General features: G+C 56.1%; 5 protein-coding genes across 5 annotated transcripts; 3 read left to right on the top strand and 2 right to left on the bottom strand.

Moving 5' to 3' along the window:
- Window positions 1-535: 535 nt before the first annotated feature.
- J7T55_000572 (uncharacterized protein) lies at window positions 536-2,934 on the top strand (the record flags this gene model as incomplete). The annotated part of the gene is made up of 2 exons (XM_053131496.1): window positions 536-700; window positions 766-2,934. The coding sequence occupies 2 exons, from the start codon at window positions 536-538 to the stop codon at window positions 2,932-2,934; spliced, it is 2,334 nt and encodes a 777-aa protein (XP_052990303.1).
- A 362-nt stretch (window positions 2,935-3,296) lies between these two features.
- On the bottom strand, window positions 3,297-4,600 carry J7T55_000571 (uncharacterized protein; the record flags this gene model as incomplete). The annotated part of the gene is made up of 3 exons (XM_053131495.1): window positions 3,297-3,674; window positions 3,780-4,358; window positions 4,421-4,600. The coding sequence occupies 3 exons, from the start codon at window positions 4,598-4,600 to the stop codon at window positions 3,297-3,299; spliced, it is 1,137 nt and encodes a 378-aa protein (XP_052990302.1).
- Window positions 4,601-7,253: 2,653 nt separating this feature from the next.
- J7T55_000570 (uncharacterized protein) lies at window positions 7,254-8,972 on the top strand (the record flags this gene model as incomplete). Its single annotated transcript, XM_053131494.1, has 2 exons — window positions 7,254-8,434; window positions 8,504-8,972. The coding sequence occupies 2 exons, from the start codon at window positions 7,254-7,256 to the stop codon at window positions 8,970-8,972; spliced, it is 1,650 nt and encodes a 549-aa protein (XP_052990301.1).
- A 769-nt stretch (window positions 8,973-9,741) lies between these two features.
- Window positions 9,742-16,138, bottom strand: J7T55_000569 (uncharacterized protein; the record flags this gene model as incomplete). The annotated part of the gene is made up of 11 exons (XM_053131493.1): window positions 9,742-9,859; window positions 9,956-10,314; window positions 10,378-11,320; window positions 11,599-11,685; window positions 11,871-12,226; window positions 12,570-12,641; window positions 12,972-14,148; window positions 14,234-15,668; window positions 15,738-15,810; window positions 15,895-15,940; window positions 16,089-16,138. 11 exons carry the CDS (start codon window positions 16,136-16,138, stop codon window positions 9,742-9,744), a joined length of 4,716 nt encoding a protein of 1,571 aa, XP_052990300.1.
- A 1,696-nt stretch (window positions 16,139-17,834) lies between these two features.
- On the top strand, window positions 17,835-19,297 carry J7T55_000568 (n-acetylglucosamine-6-phosphate deacetylase; the record flags this gene model as incomplete). The annotated part of the gene is made up of 2 exons (XM_053131492.1): window positions 17,835-18,883; window positions 18,970-19,297. The coding sequence occupies 2 exons, from the start codon at window positions 17,835-17,837 to the stop codon at window positions 19,295-19,297; spliced, it is 1,377 nt and encodes a 458-aa protein (XP_052990299.1).
- Window positions 19,298-19,759: the final 462 nt, after the last annotated feature.

The raw sequence follows: 19,759 nt of genomic DNA, 5'->3' as shown, positions 1-19,759 counted from the left end.
CCGGCCACCGAGCTGCCGCCCAATTCAGGCTAGAATCCTCCTGAAAGAGAGCCCCTAGAGAGGTCCCTGGTTCCTAGAAACCTGGGGTACACACTGGGGCAGCGGGCAAACAATCCCGTCGGGTATCAAGACCCATTCTAAGCTCGGAAATACAGAGAGAGCAGCGACATCATTCACGCCAAAACATGCTACAGTACAACGGCCCAGTCACACATATGCACGGCACCTCGTGAGCTGAGGTCTTCAAGATCTACTGCCGAAGATCTGCCATTGCTAAACCCACTGTAAAACGTCCTTGACTGAGTATCGCCTGCACCGGCCCGTCTTGCCGTTCCCATTCACATGCTCGTGACTGTTTGTTGAGATTCAACATGCCACTTCTCTACAACCCCTCTCTCTACTGTACGGGATATTCTCAAAGTTGAGACTATACTTTTCTCATTGTGTATAAACCAGGCCTTTTCTGGAATAAACTCAATTCACATCTTGTTCTTGGTGCAGAGTCGGGCGAGAAGCTGGACCACACTGTCTCATAATGAAGTTCCGCGATGGCATGTGGTTGACGGCCGAAGGGGTAAGGGTCGAGTACGCAGAGGAAGTCTACAACATCAAGAAGACAGACCGAGGATTGAGTCTGCTATGTCCCACCAAGAAGATCAAGTCTCGAGGAGATACTCTCAACTTGAGTACACTGACCATAGTACGTCTCCAAAGACACATGAGGATGGCAGACGAAAAGAAATACACGAGCTGAAATTCACATAGGACGTCGAAGCCCAAAGTGACGGCATTATATCCATCGAGACTACCCATTGGGATGGCGCAATCAACAGAGGGCCTCACTTTGACCTGTACCCTGGTGGCAAGCCCAAGGTCGAAGCCCAGGTCACCGAGGGCGGCAAAGGAACCACTTTGACCTCGGGCTCTCTGGCTGCTACCATACAGCCTGGGACGTTCGATATCAGTTTCGATGCTGCAGATGGCTCCAAGCATCTCACCTCTCTTCTGAACAGGAGCGTCGGTCTTGCTTACAGCCCTGGCCCCACCAACCCGTTGCAGACCGGCGACATGAGGGACTTTCAGCACTACATCTTCACCCAGACGTCTCTGTCCGTGGGAGAGTCTGTCCACGGCCTTGGCGAGAGGTTCGGGGCCTTCAACAAGCTCGGCCAGTCCATCACGCTGTGGAATGCGGACGGCGGGACGTCCAGCGATCAGGCTTACAAGAACGTGTCCTTCTGGCTGAGCAACCGTGGGTACGGCGTCTTCATCGACCATCCGGGCAAGGTCGAGCTGGAGGTCGGCAGCGAGCGTTGCGCGCGCGTTCAGACGAGCGTCGAGGGCCAGAGGCTCAAATGGTACATTATCTACGGCAGGACGCCCAAGGAGGTCCTCTACCGGTACTCGACACTGATGGGCAGGCCCGGCAGGGTGCCCTCGTGGAGCCTGGGCCTGTGGCTGAGCACGAGCTTCACGACCAATTACGACGAGGCGACGGTCAACTCGTTCCTCGAGGGCATGAAGGAGCGCGACATCGCCGTCGACGTATTCCACTACGACTGCTTCTGGATGCCGGCCTTCAAGTGGACCGACTTCGTCTTCGACTCGGAGCGCTTCCCGGACCCCAAGGCCCAAATCGGGCGGCTCAAGGCGTCCGGGCTGGTCAAGAAGGTGTGCGTGTGGATCAACCCGTACATTGCGCAGCACGGCGAGGCGTTCCGCGAGGGCGCCGAGAAGGGCTACTTCCTCAAGCGCAAGAACGGCGACATCTGGCAGTGGGATCTGTGGCAGGCGGGCATGGCCCTCGTCGACTTCACCAACCCGGCCGCGTGCAAGTGGTACGCGGAGTGCCTCAACAAGCTCTTCGACCAGGGCGTCGACGCCATCAAGACTGACTTTGGCGAGCGCATCCCCTCGCGCGACGTCGCGTGGCACGACAGCTCGGTCGACCCGGAGAAGATGCACAACTTCTACGCCTTCCTGTACAACAAGGTCGTGTACGAGGCGCTGGAGGCGCGGTACGGCGCCGGGCAGGCGGTGCTGTTCGCGCGCGCCGCCTGCGCCGGCACGCAGCGCTTCCCGCTGCAGTGGGGCGGGGACTGTGAGTCGACGCCCGAGGCCATGGCCGAGTCGGTGCGCGGCGGCCTGGGCCTGGGTCTGGGCGGCTTCGCCTTCTGGAGCGTCGACATCGGGGGGTTCGAGGGCTACCCGCCCGCCTGGGTGTACAAGCGCTGGGTCGCCTTTGGCCTGCTCTGCAGCCACTCGCGCCTGCACGGCAGCAGCTCGTACCGCGTCCCGTGGACCATCGACGACGATGACAGGGGCGAGGAGGGCTGCACCAGGACCCTGGCCAAGTGGACCGCACTGAAGAACAGGCTCATGCCGTATCTGTACGCACAGGCCGCCAAGGCGATTGACGGCGGGCTGCCGCTGAGTCTGAGGGCGATGTGTCTCGAGTTCCCTGACGACCCAACGGCTTGGTACTTGGACAGGCAATTCATGGTCGGTGATAACCTGCTGGCGGCGCCCATCTTTGATGAGAGCGGCGAGGTAGAATTCTACCTACCCAAGGGTAAGTGGACGTCGTTCTTCACCAACGAGGTGCGAACTGGGCCTGGTTGGTTCAGAGAGAAGCACGGCTTCGGATCACTGCCGCTGTATGTTAGGGAGAATTCGATCTTGCTACTTGGCAAGCAGGGTGTGAAGGGTGCGGTCTATGATTACGCCGAGGACTTGGAGGTCTGTTTGTATGGCGTTAGTGAGGGCACCAAGGCCACATTGTTGGACAATGAAGGCAAAGAGCTGGGCACGATAGGAGTGTCAGCCGATGGTAAGTTGCAAGGTGAGGATATCCTCAAGGGCAAAACCACTGTGAGCAAGGACGGGAGGCAAATCGACGAGTCTGCGAGCAACACGATTAAGCTACTCACATAGTTGGTATATACAGAGGAAAATCCAACTGAACGGGACCCACATCCCTCATGATTTAAAGGTACGCCTCACAGTCATGCATGGAACTAGCATACTGTGGGCATTTTCTCATTTTTATTTTTTGATTTCCATAATGACCCCAATGACGCTTCACGTCATACAACACTCATAAATCTTTGCAGATCACCTCATGCCTCTAAACGGCTGTTTCTACATTGAGTCCTGTAACGATCGACTGAGCGGTTAAACACAACAAGTGATTCCCATGTGACATGCCAATCTTGTTCTTCCGCCTCAACGCCCTGGGTTCTAGCCCTTCCATGCCTTAGAGTCAAAGAAATAAGCGTGATATCATACAAAGTCATCTAGTAAACGCCGACCTGCCTAGCATTCTGTGCTTCTGGGTTGGGAGTCAATCGCCTATTTGCGAAACCCGGGTCCGGCATGCGGTCGGCCATCCGGTCTGGAATCAGGTCGAAATCAGGAGACACGGAGCGTACGGGGTATTCGTTGGCTGGAGACGAGGCACGTAAGAGCCTTGATGTGGTAGGTTGAGGGCTGAGGATTGTCGGGGAGGACTCTTTGGGTGACATTGGGGGTGAGACCTCGTCGATGACGGTCGTGGGGACTGGCTGGGCGGAGATGGGCTTGAAGCTCTTCACATTGGGACCAGTCCGGATCGAGGATGGCAGGATCTGCTCGAAGCCCTGGCTGCTGGCCACCTTTTCTATGGATTTGAAGTACTACGAGTGGTTGGAGAGGTTAGCCGCAAGCCCATTCAGGGGTAGCAGTGCGTGGTGGGGAATTGGGGCTGAAGGGTAGGGGTCCAGGTGCCGACAAAAGCTTACCTTGACGGTCTTGACCTGCAACTCCAAAGTAGCGTCCTCGTCGCACACGATCATGGGGTGAGGGTGCAGCTGCAAGCTTGACAGTGTCCACATGTGGTTCACGCCTTGCTCGATACACTTCTGCAGCGCCAGGGCCTTCCTTGCGCCAAGGATGATGGCCACGACCTCACGCGCCTCTAGCACCGTCTGCACGCCCACAGTCAGTGCCATCTTGGGCACCTTCTCGAGGTCATTGCCGAAGAAGCGCGAGTTGGCCAGGATCGTGTCGTAGGCCAGTGTCTTGACGCGCGTTCGGGATGCCAGGCTGGAGCCGGGCTCGTTGAAGGCGATGTGGCCATCCTCGCCAATGCCTGCGAGGAAGAGGTCGATCCCACCGACGCTCTTAATCCTGGCCTCGTAGTCGATGCACTCGGCCTCAAGGTTGGGAGCATTCCCATTTAGGATGTTGACATTGCCGGGCTTGATGTTGACATGCTGGAAGAAGTTCTTCCACATGAAAGAGTGGTAGCTTTCTGGGTGGTCACGGGGGATGCCGATGTACTCGTCCATGTTGAAGGTGATGACATTTTCAAAAGATATCTGCATTTATCTCATCAGTCTCGGTGTTTTTATGAATCAAGACGACAGCACTGCAGGCTTACCTCGCCAGCCTTGTACTTTTCGACTAGAACTTTGTAAACGCCGAGAGGACTTGAGCCGGTAGGCAGGCCGAGGACGAAGGGGTGGTTTGGGGTTGGGTTGAAGTGCTTGATACGATCAACAACATAATTAGCCACGTAGACGCTGGCCTGCTCGGCGTCGTCGCGGATGATGAACCTCATTTTCAAGGTACGGATATGATGGTAGAGGAAGGAATGTGAATCAGCCAGGAAATCCTGTCTCCTGACTAGCTGGTGTAGATGTTCTTGGAGCGAATTGATCTTTCACTTGATGATTGCGAGGTTTCTCCAGGGAGCTTGCTTCGCTTGAGTCTGTGAGATTTTGTTGACAACAGAAAGAAAATATGGGAGAGAGAATATTCTACCGCTCACTATCGGGACCAGAGATGATAAGTCCTGCGGCAAGTGACTAGCCATGACCTCAGCGTACACTCGGGTACCCTGACAGGTCTCCGGCCGGCACACCACCGGAGTGTTGTACACTGCCAACGACAGCGAGGGGCAAGAGAGATGCCCGACTGCCGGCAACGAGGAGCATGATGTGAACCAGCATGATGGAACGTTCACTGTGGGTGGTGATGGAGCAAGAGCCCCCACTGTGTGAAGTCTATCAGACGGGAACGGTGTGGTGGCGGTCGTGCCAGATCCAGTCCGGGCCTAGCCTCACGTTGTAGTCGCCCACATGGATGGGACCATGTGCCACCATTTCGGGATTGGAATGGCCCTCGTCCATCAAGTGACGTCCTCGCTTCTGCGCCAGCCGCTGTCAGACGGTTAGCTTCGTCTGTTGGGATCTGGGCAGCTGTGACTCGCGCAGACCATAGGGATGAATGAACACCCGAGAGACCATCCTGGGCGCAGTGCCTGCAAATGGCATTACAACAACACAAAAATTGACTTTCACATCGCATATGTTAGGGGAAGCAGCACACACCCGTCGGGCGCTATGTGGAAGATGCGATCGCCTTGCGCTAGTCTGGGTTGGGCTGCGAGAGCCGCGTGGGAGTGGGCGTGGAAGTGAGAGTGAGCGTGGGTGTGGGTGTGATTGGCACCGTCGGTTGCCGCTGGCTCTGACAAGGTGACAGTCAGGAGATAACAACGACAGGTGAATGCTGTCGAGGGGCTCCGATTGACGGGCCGAGTGTTTGATGCCGCAACCTGTAACGATATGCCCGATCCAGGTAGATGGATGGCGTTGTATGGAGTAGAAGTAACGAGTGATCAGCCAAGGTTGCAGTGCTGGCTGGTACTGGAGACTGGATAATGGAAACTGGAGCAGTCCATGTTATGTACAGCCAGATGGGTCATCATCAAGCTTTGTCACGTTCAGACTTGAAAATTCTATTCTGGTCAATTGAATTTAGTACAAACCAGGTTGGCCCACACAATCTGTAGCTCGAAGCCATATTGAGATAAGGAAGTTGACGTTGAGGGGGTTAGGGCAAGATGCTTGGGTCGTGAAGGGTGGGGGCTGGATTGGGGTAGGGGTACATGTACGTGATTCCAGATCTACCTGCAGATAGACTATCCTTCTCCGTTATACGACTATTTCCTCTGCTGCAATGATCCATCAACCTGTGCAGCTATCTCGGCGTGCTTTTGGCAGAGTCGACATTGGTCAATTGTGATGCTCGACGATGACGACAAGGTCGGTGGTTGTTGGGCAATCCCATCAAGCCGCGGCGCCGATCATGCTGGACTCTGGAGCTCTAGTAGAGACTCCAGGGCAACGTTACGTCCCGTTCCGTTCCAGTCGCCTTCACAAGACAACCAACACAGCACAACACGCAACACATCCCCATCCTGCCACTCCTGCGGGCCGGCTTCGTAGCGCTCAGGATGTCCCTGACTTCCTCTGGCATGGACCCAACCCTTCCCTGAATCAGATTTGCCATCGACATCAGCACCAAGTCCATCTCTGAGCAAATCATCCGAGCGGAATGGGTCCCCCAGGCAGTGCCCTTCTCCGTCCTTGGTCGTGTGCCCTCGTTTTTCTTACGCCAACATCCGAGTAATAGTCCAGCGAGTCCACCGTGACTCTTGCTTTGCCTTAAGCCTGTTGGCCCACCACCAGCTGCCAAAGAGGCAGATGAGATTGTCGACAGACAAAACCGACCAACCAACCCACCCACCCAACACCGCTACAACCGTCCATCCATCCATTCCAGCTAGCCATCTATCCGTCCATCGATTGTTTCATCAACCCGGCTGGTTCCCTCTTTGCATTTCTGCGGCATCTTTGCATCTGAAATCGCCTTTAGTCATTCACCCCCTCCCACGCCCACGCCCACCCCACGAGAACCTCCCTTAGTCCTGATTGGGCGCAGCTGTCGTTTCCTTTCTCTCTGTTTCGTTTCACGGGGTCCAGTCCTAGAGAGACCCTCTGGGCAGCGTGGCTACATCTGCCGTATTCCCCATATCATTTACATATGGCCTAGCCTGCCCTGCCAGACCCTGTCATACCCTGCCCCCCTTTACTATTTACTACGTTCTGGATCGATACGAAGCGACCGCAACTGCAACCGTATCCGCTGTCAGCCTTTTCCACTCCTACCGGGTCTCTCTCCCGAAGGTGTGTGTGTGCGCGCGCGTGCTGTATGCCGTGCTTTGTGTGGTAGCGATTGACATTGGGAGCGTGCGTCTCTCTTCCGTATAATAGTTGTGCCTGATACGGCGACTCAACCGGCTTTGGATTCTTCTGGCATTTCCGTCTGGTCCCAATGACTTGATTCACACATATTTCGACGGACCCTCTCTTGCCTTCCCACCCCTTCAACACTGTCAGGGTTAGACACTCGTTTTATTTTCCGCTGCGATGCCAACACTGCGCGAAGTTTTTGTCGCGGCGCTCAAGTCTTTGCTACGAGGCAAGACTTTCCTCCAGGCCCTGCTGGCCTTCTGGATCAGTCCCGCAGCCATCAAGGACGCCGGCCCCGGGTCCTCGATACCCAAAGGAGCCGAGGTGGCCTCCAAACCACCCCGGAGTCCCGAGGACTTCCTCAGGGAAGCCGAGGAGCTGCTGCTGCACCCAATCCGGCCGGATGGCTTGAGCGAGTTCTCGCTGAGCCTCAAGGCACAATTCAGGGATGGCTTGTTGAACAACCCGGCGTGCATGCTGCCCTCATACAACCACCAATTGCCGAACCGCTCAGAATGTGGCCAGTATCTCGCGCTCGATGTCGGCGGCTCGACACTGCGGGTGGCCCTGGTCGAGCTGCGAGGTCAGGAAGCCCAAGGCAGTGAGAGCTGTATCGTCCGAATAGACTCATTCAAGATCGATCCTGCAATCAAGAAGCTCAAGGGCACAGCGTTCTTTGACTGGATGGCACAGAGGATAGTGGACACAGTGTCCAAGGCCCTAGGATCAGAGAACAGCCCCGAAAAGCCGCTGCTCATGGGGATGGCGTGGAGCTTTCCCATCGAGCAGACCTCACACAAGGGTGGCAAGCTGCAGGGCATGGGTAAGGGTTTCCTGGCCGCCGATGACCTCCTGGGCCAAGATCTGGGGGACATTATCAGGACGGCGTGCGAGACCAGGGGCCTCCATGTGGAGCTGGCAGCCATCGTGAACGACTCGTCCGCCTGCCTCCTGTCCGAGGCGTACCGGAAATCGTCGACACGGTTCGGCCTGATACTAGGCACCGGCGTCAACATCGCCGTTCATCTCCCCGTGCCTACTATTGGGCGAGACAAATTCGGCTGCCGGCCAGACTTCTGGTTCGACAAGGCCAGCCACGTCATCGTCAACACGGAGCTGGGCATGTTCGGCAAGGGGATCCTGCCGGTGACGCGGTGGGACAAGGCCCTCAACGCCGCGCATCCAAAGCCCGAGTTCCAGCCACTGGAGCACATGGTCAGCGGCTTCTACCTGGGCGAGATGTGCAGGCTGGCGCTTGTCGAGGCCATTGGCTCAACAGGCGTGCTGGGCGGCGTCGTGCCCCCATCGTTACACCTGCCTTACTCCCTCGACTCGGAAACAATATCATTAATAGAAGCGTACGTACAGCCCCGTGATTGAGGGGGAAAAAAGAAAGCTGTAACAAGATGAACTGACAAGACCCGCAGAGACACCACATCATCACTAAAACCCTCACTCACCACCTTTCAATCCCGGCACCCATCCCCAGTCGAGCCCACCACAGCAGACATGACCTTCATCCGCGCCCTGGCATCGTACATATCACGGCGCTCAGCCGCCATCGTGGCTTCGTCGCTCTTCGCCCTGTGGCAGTTCAAGAATGAGGCCGAGGCCGAGTTCCAGGCCTCTGCCTCGGGGCCGTCAATGACGAGCCCGCCCCACTTCGCCGCCGCCGCCAGGGCCGAGCTGGCCCTCGACCGCCACGTCGTGGCCTTCAACGGCTCCGTCATCGAGCACTACCCGGGCTACCTGGGCCGCTGCCAGGGCTACATCGACGGGCTGCTCGCGTCCGCCGGCGCCGCGCCCGGCACCATCAGCCTCGCAGGCGCCAAGGAGAGCTCCCTGCTCGGGGCGGCGGTCGCGCTGGCTTGTCTGGAGGAGGGCAAGGCGAACTGAGGGGCTAGACCCGTGGAAATATTAATCCGTCTGAGTCCGGCAGCATTGAAAAGGGCGGGGAGTGGGGGGGGGGGTGGTTTAAGCAACATTGAAAGGTTCTGGGTTGAGCGATTCGCCGGGAACAAGCGGCCATATCCATCCCGCTGTTTGACGGCCTGCATACATCTAGCATAGGTTAAGGGGTTTTCGGCGAACTTTTTTGGACTTGAAATATGCAACGGTAGCATGAATGGCCCGAACGGATCAGGTCCCTTCGGTGCCCAAACACACACACACACACACACACACACACACAACATATATATATATATATATATTTATATAATATTTGATGACCATGTCAAGATGCTTGGTTGCTGCAAATCCTCCCATATGCTGATGTTTGTGCCGCACACCACCATGCAAGGTACCACAAGCTCATGATTGTGGCGGCCCTCTACTTAGCCCTAGACAACGCGCACACGATAACAACAGGAAAGTAAAAGGATAATAAGACCCCCGTTATGTATCCAGAAAAAGGGTATAATACTCAACAAGACTCAGTACTACTCACGTGCAACACAACACAGATACCACCATCGCCTGGTCATACTTCCTTATTCGATTCTCACATCAACCTGATCACAAACATACTCTCACACACAAAATTAGTGAAATATAAACGCCTCCATATCATGATCTCATCCAGAATATGCGTCATACCGCAAAGACAGTATAATACAACGGGAAACAGTTGACGCAGATGGCAGAGATCACATTTACATCAACATCAATCCGACGAGAAGTAGCGCTTGGTCCTGTTGCGGACCTGCTGCGCCTTCAGTTCGGGGGGCACAAACACGTGGTGTACGACGTGAGGCCGGTAGATGGCGTCGACAGGCTGTTGCCTACAGAAGGGATCAAAGTTAGCTCACGAATTGCTGGCAGAAAAGCCACGAGGCTGAGTTGCGAAAACTGAGACTCGGGGAAAGAAATGAACTCACCAATCGTCAATACTTAGTGGGAAATATTCGTAGAGCTGTTCCTCGTCGTCCTCTGGGCTCTTTTGCAGGTGGGCAGCCGCCATTGACTTCGCGTGATGCGGTGATGTGCAGTCTGAGTTGGAGCGGTTGGGGCTGCGCTCGTCCTCGGAGAGGGATAGATTGATTGGTAGGCTCGAGGGAACGGGGCGTTGGAACGAGTTGCTCCTCGGCGTTGTCGGCTGTCCTGCTTTGGATATCGATGGTTCCGAAGACCATGGCGGCACAGGTGGTCGGCCGAGATTGGGCGATAGTGCGAGTTTCTTGGAAGAGTGCTGTCCTGCTGGTACGTATGAATGGGGCGATGCCCAGTCTCCAGACTGCTGTGAAGGAGTTAGTCTGCTGCCGCAAGCGTGCCATATAATGTCAGCATGAGATTGTCGCACCTGCACATTCCCTATCGATTGATACTTTTGTATATTTTGCGCCAGGTCTCCCACTCGCTCAATCTTGGGAACAGGCGTCGTGTCTGAAGACGTCATAGTGCCTCTCCTCTCCGCCTTTTTGTCACCGGACAGAGGTACGTCCTTGCGACTGTCAAAGTTCCTCGGGCTCCGGCCCCTGACGATGACGGGCCCAGATTGTATGTCTGCGAGCTTGAGGTATTCGCCGCTCTTGGCCTTGCCCAGGAGGCTTATCTGGACGACGTAGTGTTGCTGCAGACCCTTGCGCCGGCCATTGTTGGCTGTCGCATGCTTAAACTGTAGCCGTTTCCACGATACCGGCAGGGAGACCCGATTATGGTCCAGCTCCTGGCCGGTGGAGAGATCCAGGGCTATGTTCGGAGGCGCAGTGGGCGATTTGGAGCCCTCATCGCCGGCAGACTTCCAGGGTATTGATATAATTTCTGTGGCCTTCCCCTCGATGGATTCTATCGCAGTGATGGAGGCGGCCAGGTCAAAGATCTGTATCTGTTGCGACTGCTCGTCCACGATATGACTTATATTGCGCGGCAAGATGATCTGGCCGGAGCACTGCCACAGATTCCTGCGGTAGCAGGTCAGCTCCAGGGGTCGCCCAGCAGTGTCGCCGCCAAAGACGTCCTCGGCGACGAAGAACATGCCGTAGAGCTCGGCGGTCATGCCGACGTCCGTCAGGATCCCGGCGCCATCGATGATCTGGGCCGTGGGGTTCGGGGCAGAGAAGCTGAGGAGCTTGTTGTCCAGCTCCTGGGAGGGTGACTCCTCATTGAAGGGCTCGGTGTTGTCGGCGGGGACATCGTAGGCTGGGCGGGCGGGGTAGGAGGAGAATGGGTCTTCGAAGGTGTTGAAGTTCTCGAACTCATACGAGGGCGTGAACGGGAGGGGTGCGAGGCCGTTTACGCCGTCACTGGTACGGGGCGTGATTTCTTGTTAGCCATGGCGCTTCTCTCTTGGGTAATCAACATAGTTGCCATGTCTCGGTGATGGCGCACTCGCATTCGCATTCGCCATGTCATGTCATGTAATGCAATGCCTTGCCATGCCATGTGCCTGGCACGTGGAGTATACGATGTGGAATGTGATGTGGAATGTTGATAGTGTGTATATGGTGGTGATAGTGCATCTCACGGTGGGGACAGGCCGAGGCAAGGAGATGAAGGAAGGATGAATGATCACCACACTCACAGTAGCGACTCGTCAAAGTTGAGGTCCTGGTCGAAGACAGTGATGTCGACGGCGGCGGCGCTGTTCATGTTGGCGGCCATGGGCAGGCTGTGAGGGTGGTGGTGGACATTGGCATGGGCGGCAGTCGGTGGGTTCGGATTCTGGCTTGGACCGGCTCCATGGGCAGGTCCAGCATGACCCGAGTTGGAGGTGAACATCTATCTGGTGAGCATGGGCAAGGCGGCCGGGGGGTTTATTCTACGCGGGATTCTTATCGGCCATGCGACCAGGACGGCGTCAACGGGCGCGGGCGCGGGCGCATTCCCAGGCCTTTGGTCCGCAGAAATGAAGGAAGAGAGGGCGTGGGGTGGAGACTGTCGATCCCGATCCCGAGGCTGCTGCTCGCTGCTCGCTTGTCGCTTGCCTTGCCGCTCACTTCTTCTTCTGCTTCTGCTTCTCTGCTTCTCGGGAATGGTGCCGGAAGCAGCGTGAGGGTGGTGGGAGAGGATATGCAAGGCGCAAGCGGGTGTGGGTTTTGGTGTGGGTTTGGTGTGGGTGAGTGTCGACGGCCCAGGCGCACGAGATCGGGACCCGCCCAGTCGCCAGTCAGGTTTCCATGCACCAACAGCACGGCGCCTGTGCTGTATGGCTGTTCATCTAAAGCTTCAATCTCCCCTAATCAGTGGGGCCTGGACCACTGGTGCTGCGGGGAAGGGGGGGCCCATTGGTCGAGCGGAGTAGGAGGCAAGGTCTTGTCTATATACCGTTACGGAGTTTACCCCCAGCCCAGCGTGCCCAGGAACAACGGGTGAAGGATCCCCTGCCCTGCCCTGCCTTGCCTTGGACCGGTACCGAGGTACCTCCTCCTGTGCATGGGCATAGTATGTGGACTACCTACAGTAGACTACAGTAAGTAGACTAATATATCCACCCTCAGCCTCACAACAACATTTTCATCATCGTAGTGGGCAAGATCAAGGTCCCCCACGTACTGTCTCGTCCCCGGAGAGCCAATTCATGCGAACAAGACAATTGTTGCTTGGCAGACCCGAGCACTTGGGATACTTTCATAACATGACAAGACATGACATGACTTTGTCTAATGCCGCCTTCTGACCGCCCTTCCCCTTCCTCTTTATCCTAGACGCACAACATGCCGTGTCTGAGACATGGCCTTATTCACTCATCATTGATAACTTCAGCTAGAGCATAATTCAATCGCTACTGCCTTCGGTAGAGCAACTCAGGCTACACAATCCCCTCAGATCCCCAAGAGAAACACCTACAAGTTATGTTGCATTCCAAAGGAATGCATCAAGATATATCAGACCACTGCAGAGTGTTAGTCATCATTCCTCCGTGGCTATACCAGGACATGCAGGATCGAAACTCACATTCTCGGGCGAGTTGGTCACCTCCTCAAACACCTGCAACACCTGGAACCCCATCGCCAGCAGCGGCTCGTACTGGTCGTCTGTCACCCAGCTCAGCACGCTCCTTGCCGTCTTGTGTGCCTTGTTCTGCCGTACTCCCATGACCACCAGGCCCTGTAGCACCAGCGTCGCCTGAGCTGTCGTCGGCTCCACTAGCGGCGCCACGATCCCGCCCACCGCCTCCGAGCCAGCCCCCGGCCCGGAGCCCGTCGACGTCGATTGCAGGCTCGGCATCAGGTGCGACAGCGAGCTGCCCGGGCTGCAGATGATCACCGTCCCCAGGATCTTGCCGCCGCCGTTCTTGGCCCGCACCACACCGCAAGTCTTGACCTCCTGCAGCGCCGACTTGTAAAGCTCTAGCACCTCGCCGTTGGCCTGCGCTCGCACGTGCTCCATCACGTTGTCCGCATTGTCCAGCCCGTGAATCAGGTCGAAGCTGATGCCAGCCCGCGAGATGCTCTGCAGTAAGCCCTCGGGCACCATCCAGCTTCCCAGCTCCGTGATGGCCATGTTGGTCAGCCGCCTGGGGAACTGTACGTCCCACCCGCTGTTGATGAACCAGCTCCTCAACCCCGTGCTTTCATCGACTGGAATGCCGAGGAAGACCCCGGGGAAGGAGATGCCAAGCTGGACCTTCTTGATCCCGCGCTTTTGGATAATATGTCTGATGGCGCGGCGGTGAAGCGAGCGCCCGATCGAGACGTTTCGCTTCGTTGGGTCCACAAAGAGAGCACCGATGATGCCAATGCCCTGGGTGTAATATGTCGCGCAGAAGCCGTACAGCGCTTTCGTGCTGCTGTTCCGTACAACAAAATGTGACTCTTCAATGTTGGCGTTGTAAAGGTCGAATGACGAGGCAGAAGTCGCCCTCAGGAAATCGAGGGTCGGTGCACTGGCCCTGGCGACGCCTCTGATCAGGTCATCCAGGGGCCGTGCATCTCGTGCCTTTTCGTAGTTCTCGACAAGCCACTGCTGCCTCGACTTCAGGACCTTTTTGCTCTTCCTGAGCGTACCTGGTAGTGATCCTTGTGGCGTGAACTCGCCAAACAATGCTCGCACAAGTGCTTGCATAGCCGTCTCGGTAAAGTCAAAAGTACAGATATATGTCCCAATGCTCTTATCCATAGCGAAGTCATATCTGTTATCTCGTTAGCGTTTTGGGCAGACTCTAGAATTCACCGCCACGAGGAAACCGAAAATCAATGCCCACGGGGTCGACTCACGGTGAGCTAACAGCAACAACTATCAGCGACTTCTTTTGGCCGCTGGCCCGAAGCATTGAGCACATCATGGCTACGTGCTTGGTAAAGCCTGACTGGTACAGGTTCCTGTTGGCATCTGCAGTGACGATAATAATCCCCGAGGCTCTGTTGATGAGATTCTCATGCACGGGGCGGACACCATTGGCGGTGTACGAGGTGTGTAAAAGCTTGCCGTTTCTTGCACGTGCGAGCGCCCTCCCCATCTCCCGAAAGACGCCCTCGCCGCTCATTATGGCACCCCTCTCCCTATGAGTCCATCTGTCGTGCATGGAGGAAGCGCTGTTCCCTTTCTTAGCCTCGATCGCCTTCGTTGCAGCCGACGCGGGCAAGGGTTTGACCAGCGGTGTCAATAGCAATAATTCTTCGCCCTGGTCCAGGGATTGGGATAGGGGCAGCAGCCTATCCTTGTCTCGCATGACCGCAATCGAGTTGTCGTAGGCCTGTCTGGACAGTGTGAGATGGGAGGGGTGTATCTGGGAAAGAAGGGAGGCTCCGGATGGGTTGAGTGCCTTGGCCCAAGAAGTACAGGATGACTTGAGGCCAAGAACCCTCTTCAGGGAGGTCATGATCCTGTTCCTGTTGATGATGCCGTTCTCGATGCCCAACTTCAATCCTGCGATGCCTTCAAGCTGGATATTGTAATCCTTGCATAGGAGGATCAGGTCGCAACCCGCCTCAACAGCCATCACAGTGCCTCCTTTGACTCCAATCTCCTGATAAAGCGCTTCCATCTCCAGGCACTCGGAGATGGCAACACCTTTGAAACCCAGCTCTTGACGTAGCAGATCGTCGACTACTTGGTCCGAAAGGCATGCGTGTGACACATTCATACTAGCTGACGCTATGCCACAGCCGCCGATGAACACTGCATCCAAGTTTCCCGTTGCGATGGCGTTCCTGTAGGGCACTAGGGCACTGAGACCAAGCTCTTCTAGAGTTTGTGTGATGATTGGGACATCGAGACTGGAGCCCCTAAAATCCAGGTTACCATAGGTTGGGAAATGCTTGCCACATGTTGCCAGACCGGCGTCCTTGTAGCCGTTCAGGGCAGCAATGCTATACTGAGAGACCTCCTGAGGATCATCACCACTGGCCCTGACGCTCATGGGCTGGTAACGGGCGTTGGTCAGCACATCCAAGACTGGGCCGAGGATGAGGTTGACGCCGACAGCCGAAAGCTCTTTCGCAGTCGCCTTGGCCACATTATATGCCATGTCGAGGCTGCCCGTTGCTGCCACGCCCATGGCACTTGGGAACTGGCAGATGTAGTCCTCATCGAAGAGACTGTTGACACCGCCATTTTCCTGATCCACAGCAATCAGTAAGGGATATGGATGGCCTGCCCCACGGGCAATGGTTTGCAACTCTTGGACGAGCTTGGCCGCCTGTTGAGCCGCTTTGTGGAGGAAAACTGGTCAGTATATATGACTGAACAAGTGGGACACAGTGTGATGAGGGCTGTTACATTTCAGATTCTTGGCTGTGAGGATGATGGACCCCAAGTGGTGATCCTCGATGAGACTACGTATTTGCGGTGTCTGTGCGGATTAGTTCTCAATTTCAGCTTCAGGAAAGAGAGATTATTATCCAAAAGGAAAAGAGAAAAAAAAAAGAATACTCACAACTTCGGTGCCGTCCCAGCCCATCAACAGCATCTGGCCAATAGCCCTGCACCAGCATCACACAGTCAGCTCATGATGCAATCTAGGTGCCGAGCCGCCCGTCTCTGAGCGGCCGCGCATCGAGCTCCGCATATGGAAGTGAAGAATCAAGTCGAGAGGAAGTGATCTCGTAATGCAATGCCCCATTCACGTACCAATCAAGGTCCTGCCATAGTGGGTCCAGGTCACCGTCTGGCTTAGCCATTGCTGTTGGCTATTTGAGGACCGCTGCTGCTAACAAAAGAGCATAACAGCTCTACCTCTATATCTGAAGCACCGATGCTGCAGCTCGGGTCCGTATCCAATGTAGCTGTCACGTGGTGGGAAGCGAAGGTGGCATTGTACTCGCACACCGTAACACACCAAAGGCCTTGGACGGGCAGGGAGCCGAGCAAGTGAGAATGCGCAATGTAAATGATGAGCAGGTATTGTTGTGCTGTGTGTCCTACGCCCTTGCTCCTTGGCGGGGTTATTGTCGCAGGCAGTATGCCGATTCACCCGTGGCAGAATGCGTGGACGCAGGTTGTGGTGCTGAGAGGTCTACAGCCTAGCGCTTGCGTCTCTCTCTCGGGACTGCGCACCATGAGGCTGAAAGGAGTTGGACACCCCCCCCCCCTTCTCCTCACCCTCTCTCTTCCCCATCTGTGCATTGCTCCAGGGCTAGGGGTGTCCGCTTCCAGAAGCACAGACGGCGCTAATCTGCGATGGGAACATTCACCCATGTACCCAAGTACCCAGGTACCCAAGTCGACGTGGGCCTATCTCTCAAATGTAACGTCACGGTCGCCCAACGTCAATCCTCTTCGTTGCCTCCACAGAGCAGAATGGTCCATGTGACGGCGGGGTCCAAGACATCCCACCACCAACGACCACACGTATCTCTGAGACAGCTTCAACGTCGCCTTGCCCCTCCTTCATGCCATCCACCATATCAGTGACAGCAACAAGGAGCACCCAGACAGGACAGGACCAGACCAAGAACCAGACCCCGAGACCAGACCCATCGCGGAGCACACCCAACCTCGCCTGTAGGCATAGCGGATGTGACGGGGATTGGATGTTGCGATCCAGAAGGACTCTCTGGCTGAATATGGAAGGACAGTCCTGCCGTCCATCTGTCATCTCATCCCACCATCAATCACGTCGGCGGGAGAGCAATCGGACCTATCTGCAATATCAAGCCGTGGCAGGTTCCAGGTTCCAGATTCCGAACCCCGTCTCAAGCCGGACTCGGGCTTGCTGTCCTACCCACGATGACGTTCGGGCGAGGCAACAGCGCAGGACAGTCAGACAGTCAGGAGCCTATCTTGACACTTGATGGACGGGAGCCAGTGACGGCGGCCATGTGGACTGTCGCCCCGAGACGACTGGCTTACTGTGCTGCACTGTGCCCATGCTGATCGATGTGCCGCCGCCTCGATTCAGTTTATCTTATTATTACCAGTTTCATCACCTTGCATCCAACCAGGTGCCCCCCAATGACTAAGTGGGCTTGCATGAGTGTCTGTAGCCTCAATCCTAGCGGCTGCTGTCCGGAGTTCTGAAGCAGTGAGCCTGGCGGGACACCCGGTCTGAACCTGTGCCGGGCAACGTGATACCTACCCACTTCCCTCTCTGGGCTTCCCGGGGTCTATCAGTCAGAGCAAGTCCTATCGTGACGACCGGAATGCTACCGGAGTGCTACCTTGGTGGCGGCAAACCTTGTCCGTAAGTTGGTTAAGTATAGACTCTCATTCGCCCTGTCATCACTTGTCCCTTCTCGTTCATGGAGTCTCTTCACCACCAAAAAGAAGCCTGCAGGCTCAGGAATCGCCAGAAATACACGATATACCCCCCATAGATTGGAATCATCGTCGCTTGAGATCATACCAAAAGCATATACAATATACCAAAAGCCGAGAATGCCAGCTCTCGTCACAGAACACCGCCAGCATGGCATCACCAAATTCACAAACTGCCGCCTCGTCAAGGGCGACAGCCTGGTCAACGAGGACCTCTGGGTCAGCTCCGTAACAGGGAAGATTGTGGAGACTCAGCAGGCCTTCTACGACGACTTCGTCCTCCCTGACCAGACCATCGACCTGGGCGGTCGGATAGTCTCGCCGGGCCTCATCGACGTGCAGCTCAACGGCGCCTTCGGCCTCAACTTCTCGACCGTCGTGCCGGACATGTCGCTGTATGGCAAGGCGGTGCGCGACCTGAACCGGAGGCTGATCCAGACCGGCGTCACGTCGTACGTGCCGACGGTCACGACCCAGACGAGCGACCTGTACCGCAAGGTTCTGCCACACCTGGCGCCCTCAGGCTCCAAGAGGATAGCTGAGGATGGTGCCGAGTCACTGGGCGCACACTGCGAGGGCCCCTTCCTCAACCCGGGGAAGAACGGGATCCACAACGTCGAGGTGATGCGGCAGGCGCACACCTTCAAGGACCTCGAGGACATGTACGGCGCCGAGAACATCAACCCAGACCTGGCGCAAGGCCCAACGCCCATAAGGATGATCACGGCGGCGCCGGAGCTGGGCAACATGACGCAGCTCATCCCGGAGCTGCAGTCGCGCGGCATCATCTTCTCCATCGGTCACTCGGAGGCGACGTACGAGGACGCGTCTGCCGCGGTCGCCAGCGGCGCCACCATGATCACGCACCTCTTCAACGCCATGCGGCCGCTGCACCACCGGAACCCGGGCATCTTTGGCGTGCTGGGCATCGCCGAGAGCCTGCCGCGCCCCTACTTCGGCATCATCGCCGATGGCATCCACCTGCACTCCACCACCATCAAGATTGCACACAACGCGCACCCAGACGGCTTCATACTCGTCACCGACGCCATGCACATGGTCGGTCTGCCGGATGGGAGGTACAAGTGGACCAACGGTGAGGGTGAGCACCACATCATCAAAAAGGGCTACGTCCTTACGCTCGAGGGGACGGACAGCATAGCAGGAAGGTGAGTCACAGGAGGGACGCTCCGAGTGTTCCGTAGTGACCCCAGAAAAGAAGACACGCTGTACTGACAACTCATCCCACCCTCAGCTCCATCACCCTCATCGAATGCGTGAACAACTTCCTCAGGTGGTCCGGCACCAGCATACCCAACGTTCTGAGGGCAGTGACGTCCACGCCCGCCGAGATGCTGGGCCTGGCGGGCGTCAAGGGCTTCCTGGAGGCCGGCGCCGATGCCGACCTCGTCATCTTCTCCGAGGAGACGACCGCCGACGGCGGCGCCGTCCAGCTGGTCGCCGACGAGGTGTGGAAGTTTGGCAGCCGCGTCTTCCATAAGAACGACCCCTTCTCGCCCGTCTACTCGCCCGTCGACAGCTCCCCCGTCCCGTCCTCTCCCGAGCCCGAGTTTGCGCTCTGATAGAGGCAAAGAGGGGTTTTTATTTTTTTTAACGAGTCTGGTGCACCCGTAGGAGTCAGGTCCTGGTAGGATTTGTGACGAATATCATTAAAAACGCAATCGTTTATTTTCAAGTGTGTATCATTTCTAGAAATTAGCTAGCGGCTTTGAAAGTGTCATATACAGCCATAGATTGGAACGGCGGGCTCATCATCGATTTAGAGTGCAAACTTCAAGACGCAAAGAAAGCAGCTGAATAGACAGACTGGACAAGGATTTCATGAGCCATGGCGTTTAGGGCTTCGTTTTTTCCAATTCATCAATGCTTTACGTGTGACACCTAAATTAATACTTTTTTATATGAATAGAAATTTGATTAAGCAAATGTCTGTAGTTGGAAGTGAAAGACTGTAACATCATGCTAATTTTACAAGTCCGAGGTATCATTTCTGTGGATCGGTCGATCGAGTCACACAGGACAAA

The sequence above is a fragment of the Diaporthe amygdali genome, assembly GCF_026229845.1.
Source record: "Diaporthe amygdali strain CAA958 chromosome Unknown NODE_27_length_698932_cov_65_101997, whole genome shotgun sequence".
Lineage (NCBI taxonomy): Eukaryota > Fungi > Ascomycota > Sordariomycetes > Diaporthales > Diaporthaceae > Diaporthe > Diaporthe amygdali.
Note: the sequence above shows the minus strand (reverse complement) of the source record. Positions and strands in the feature narration are given on the sequence as shown.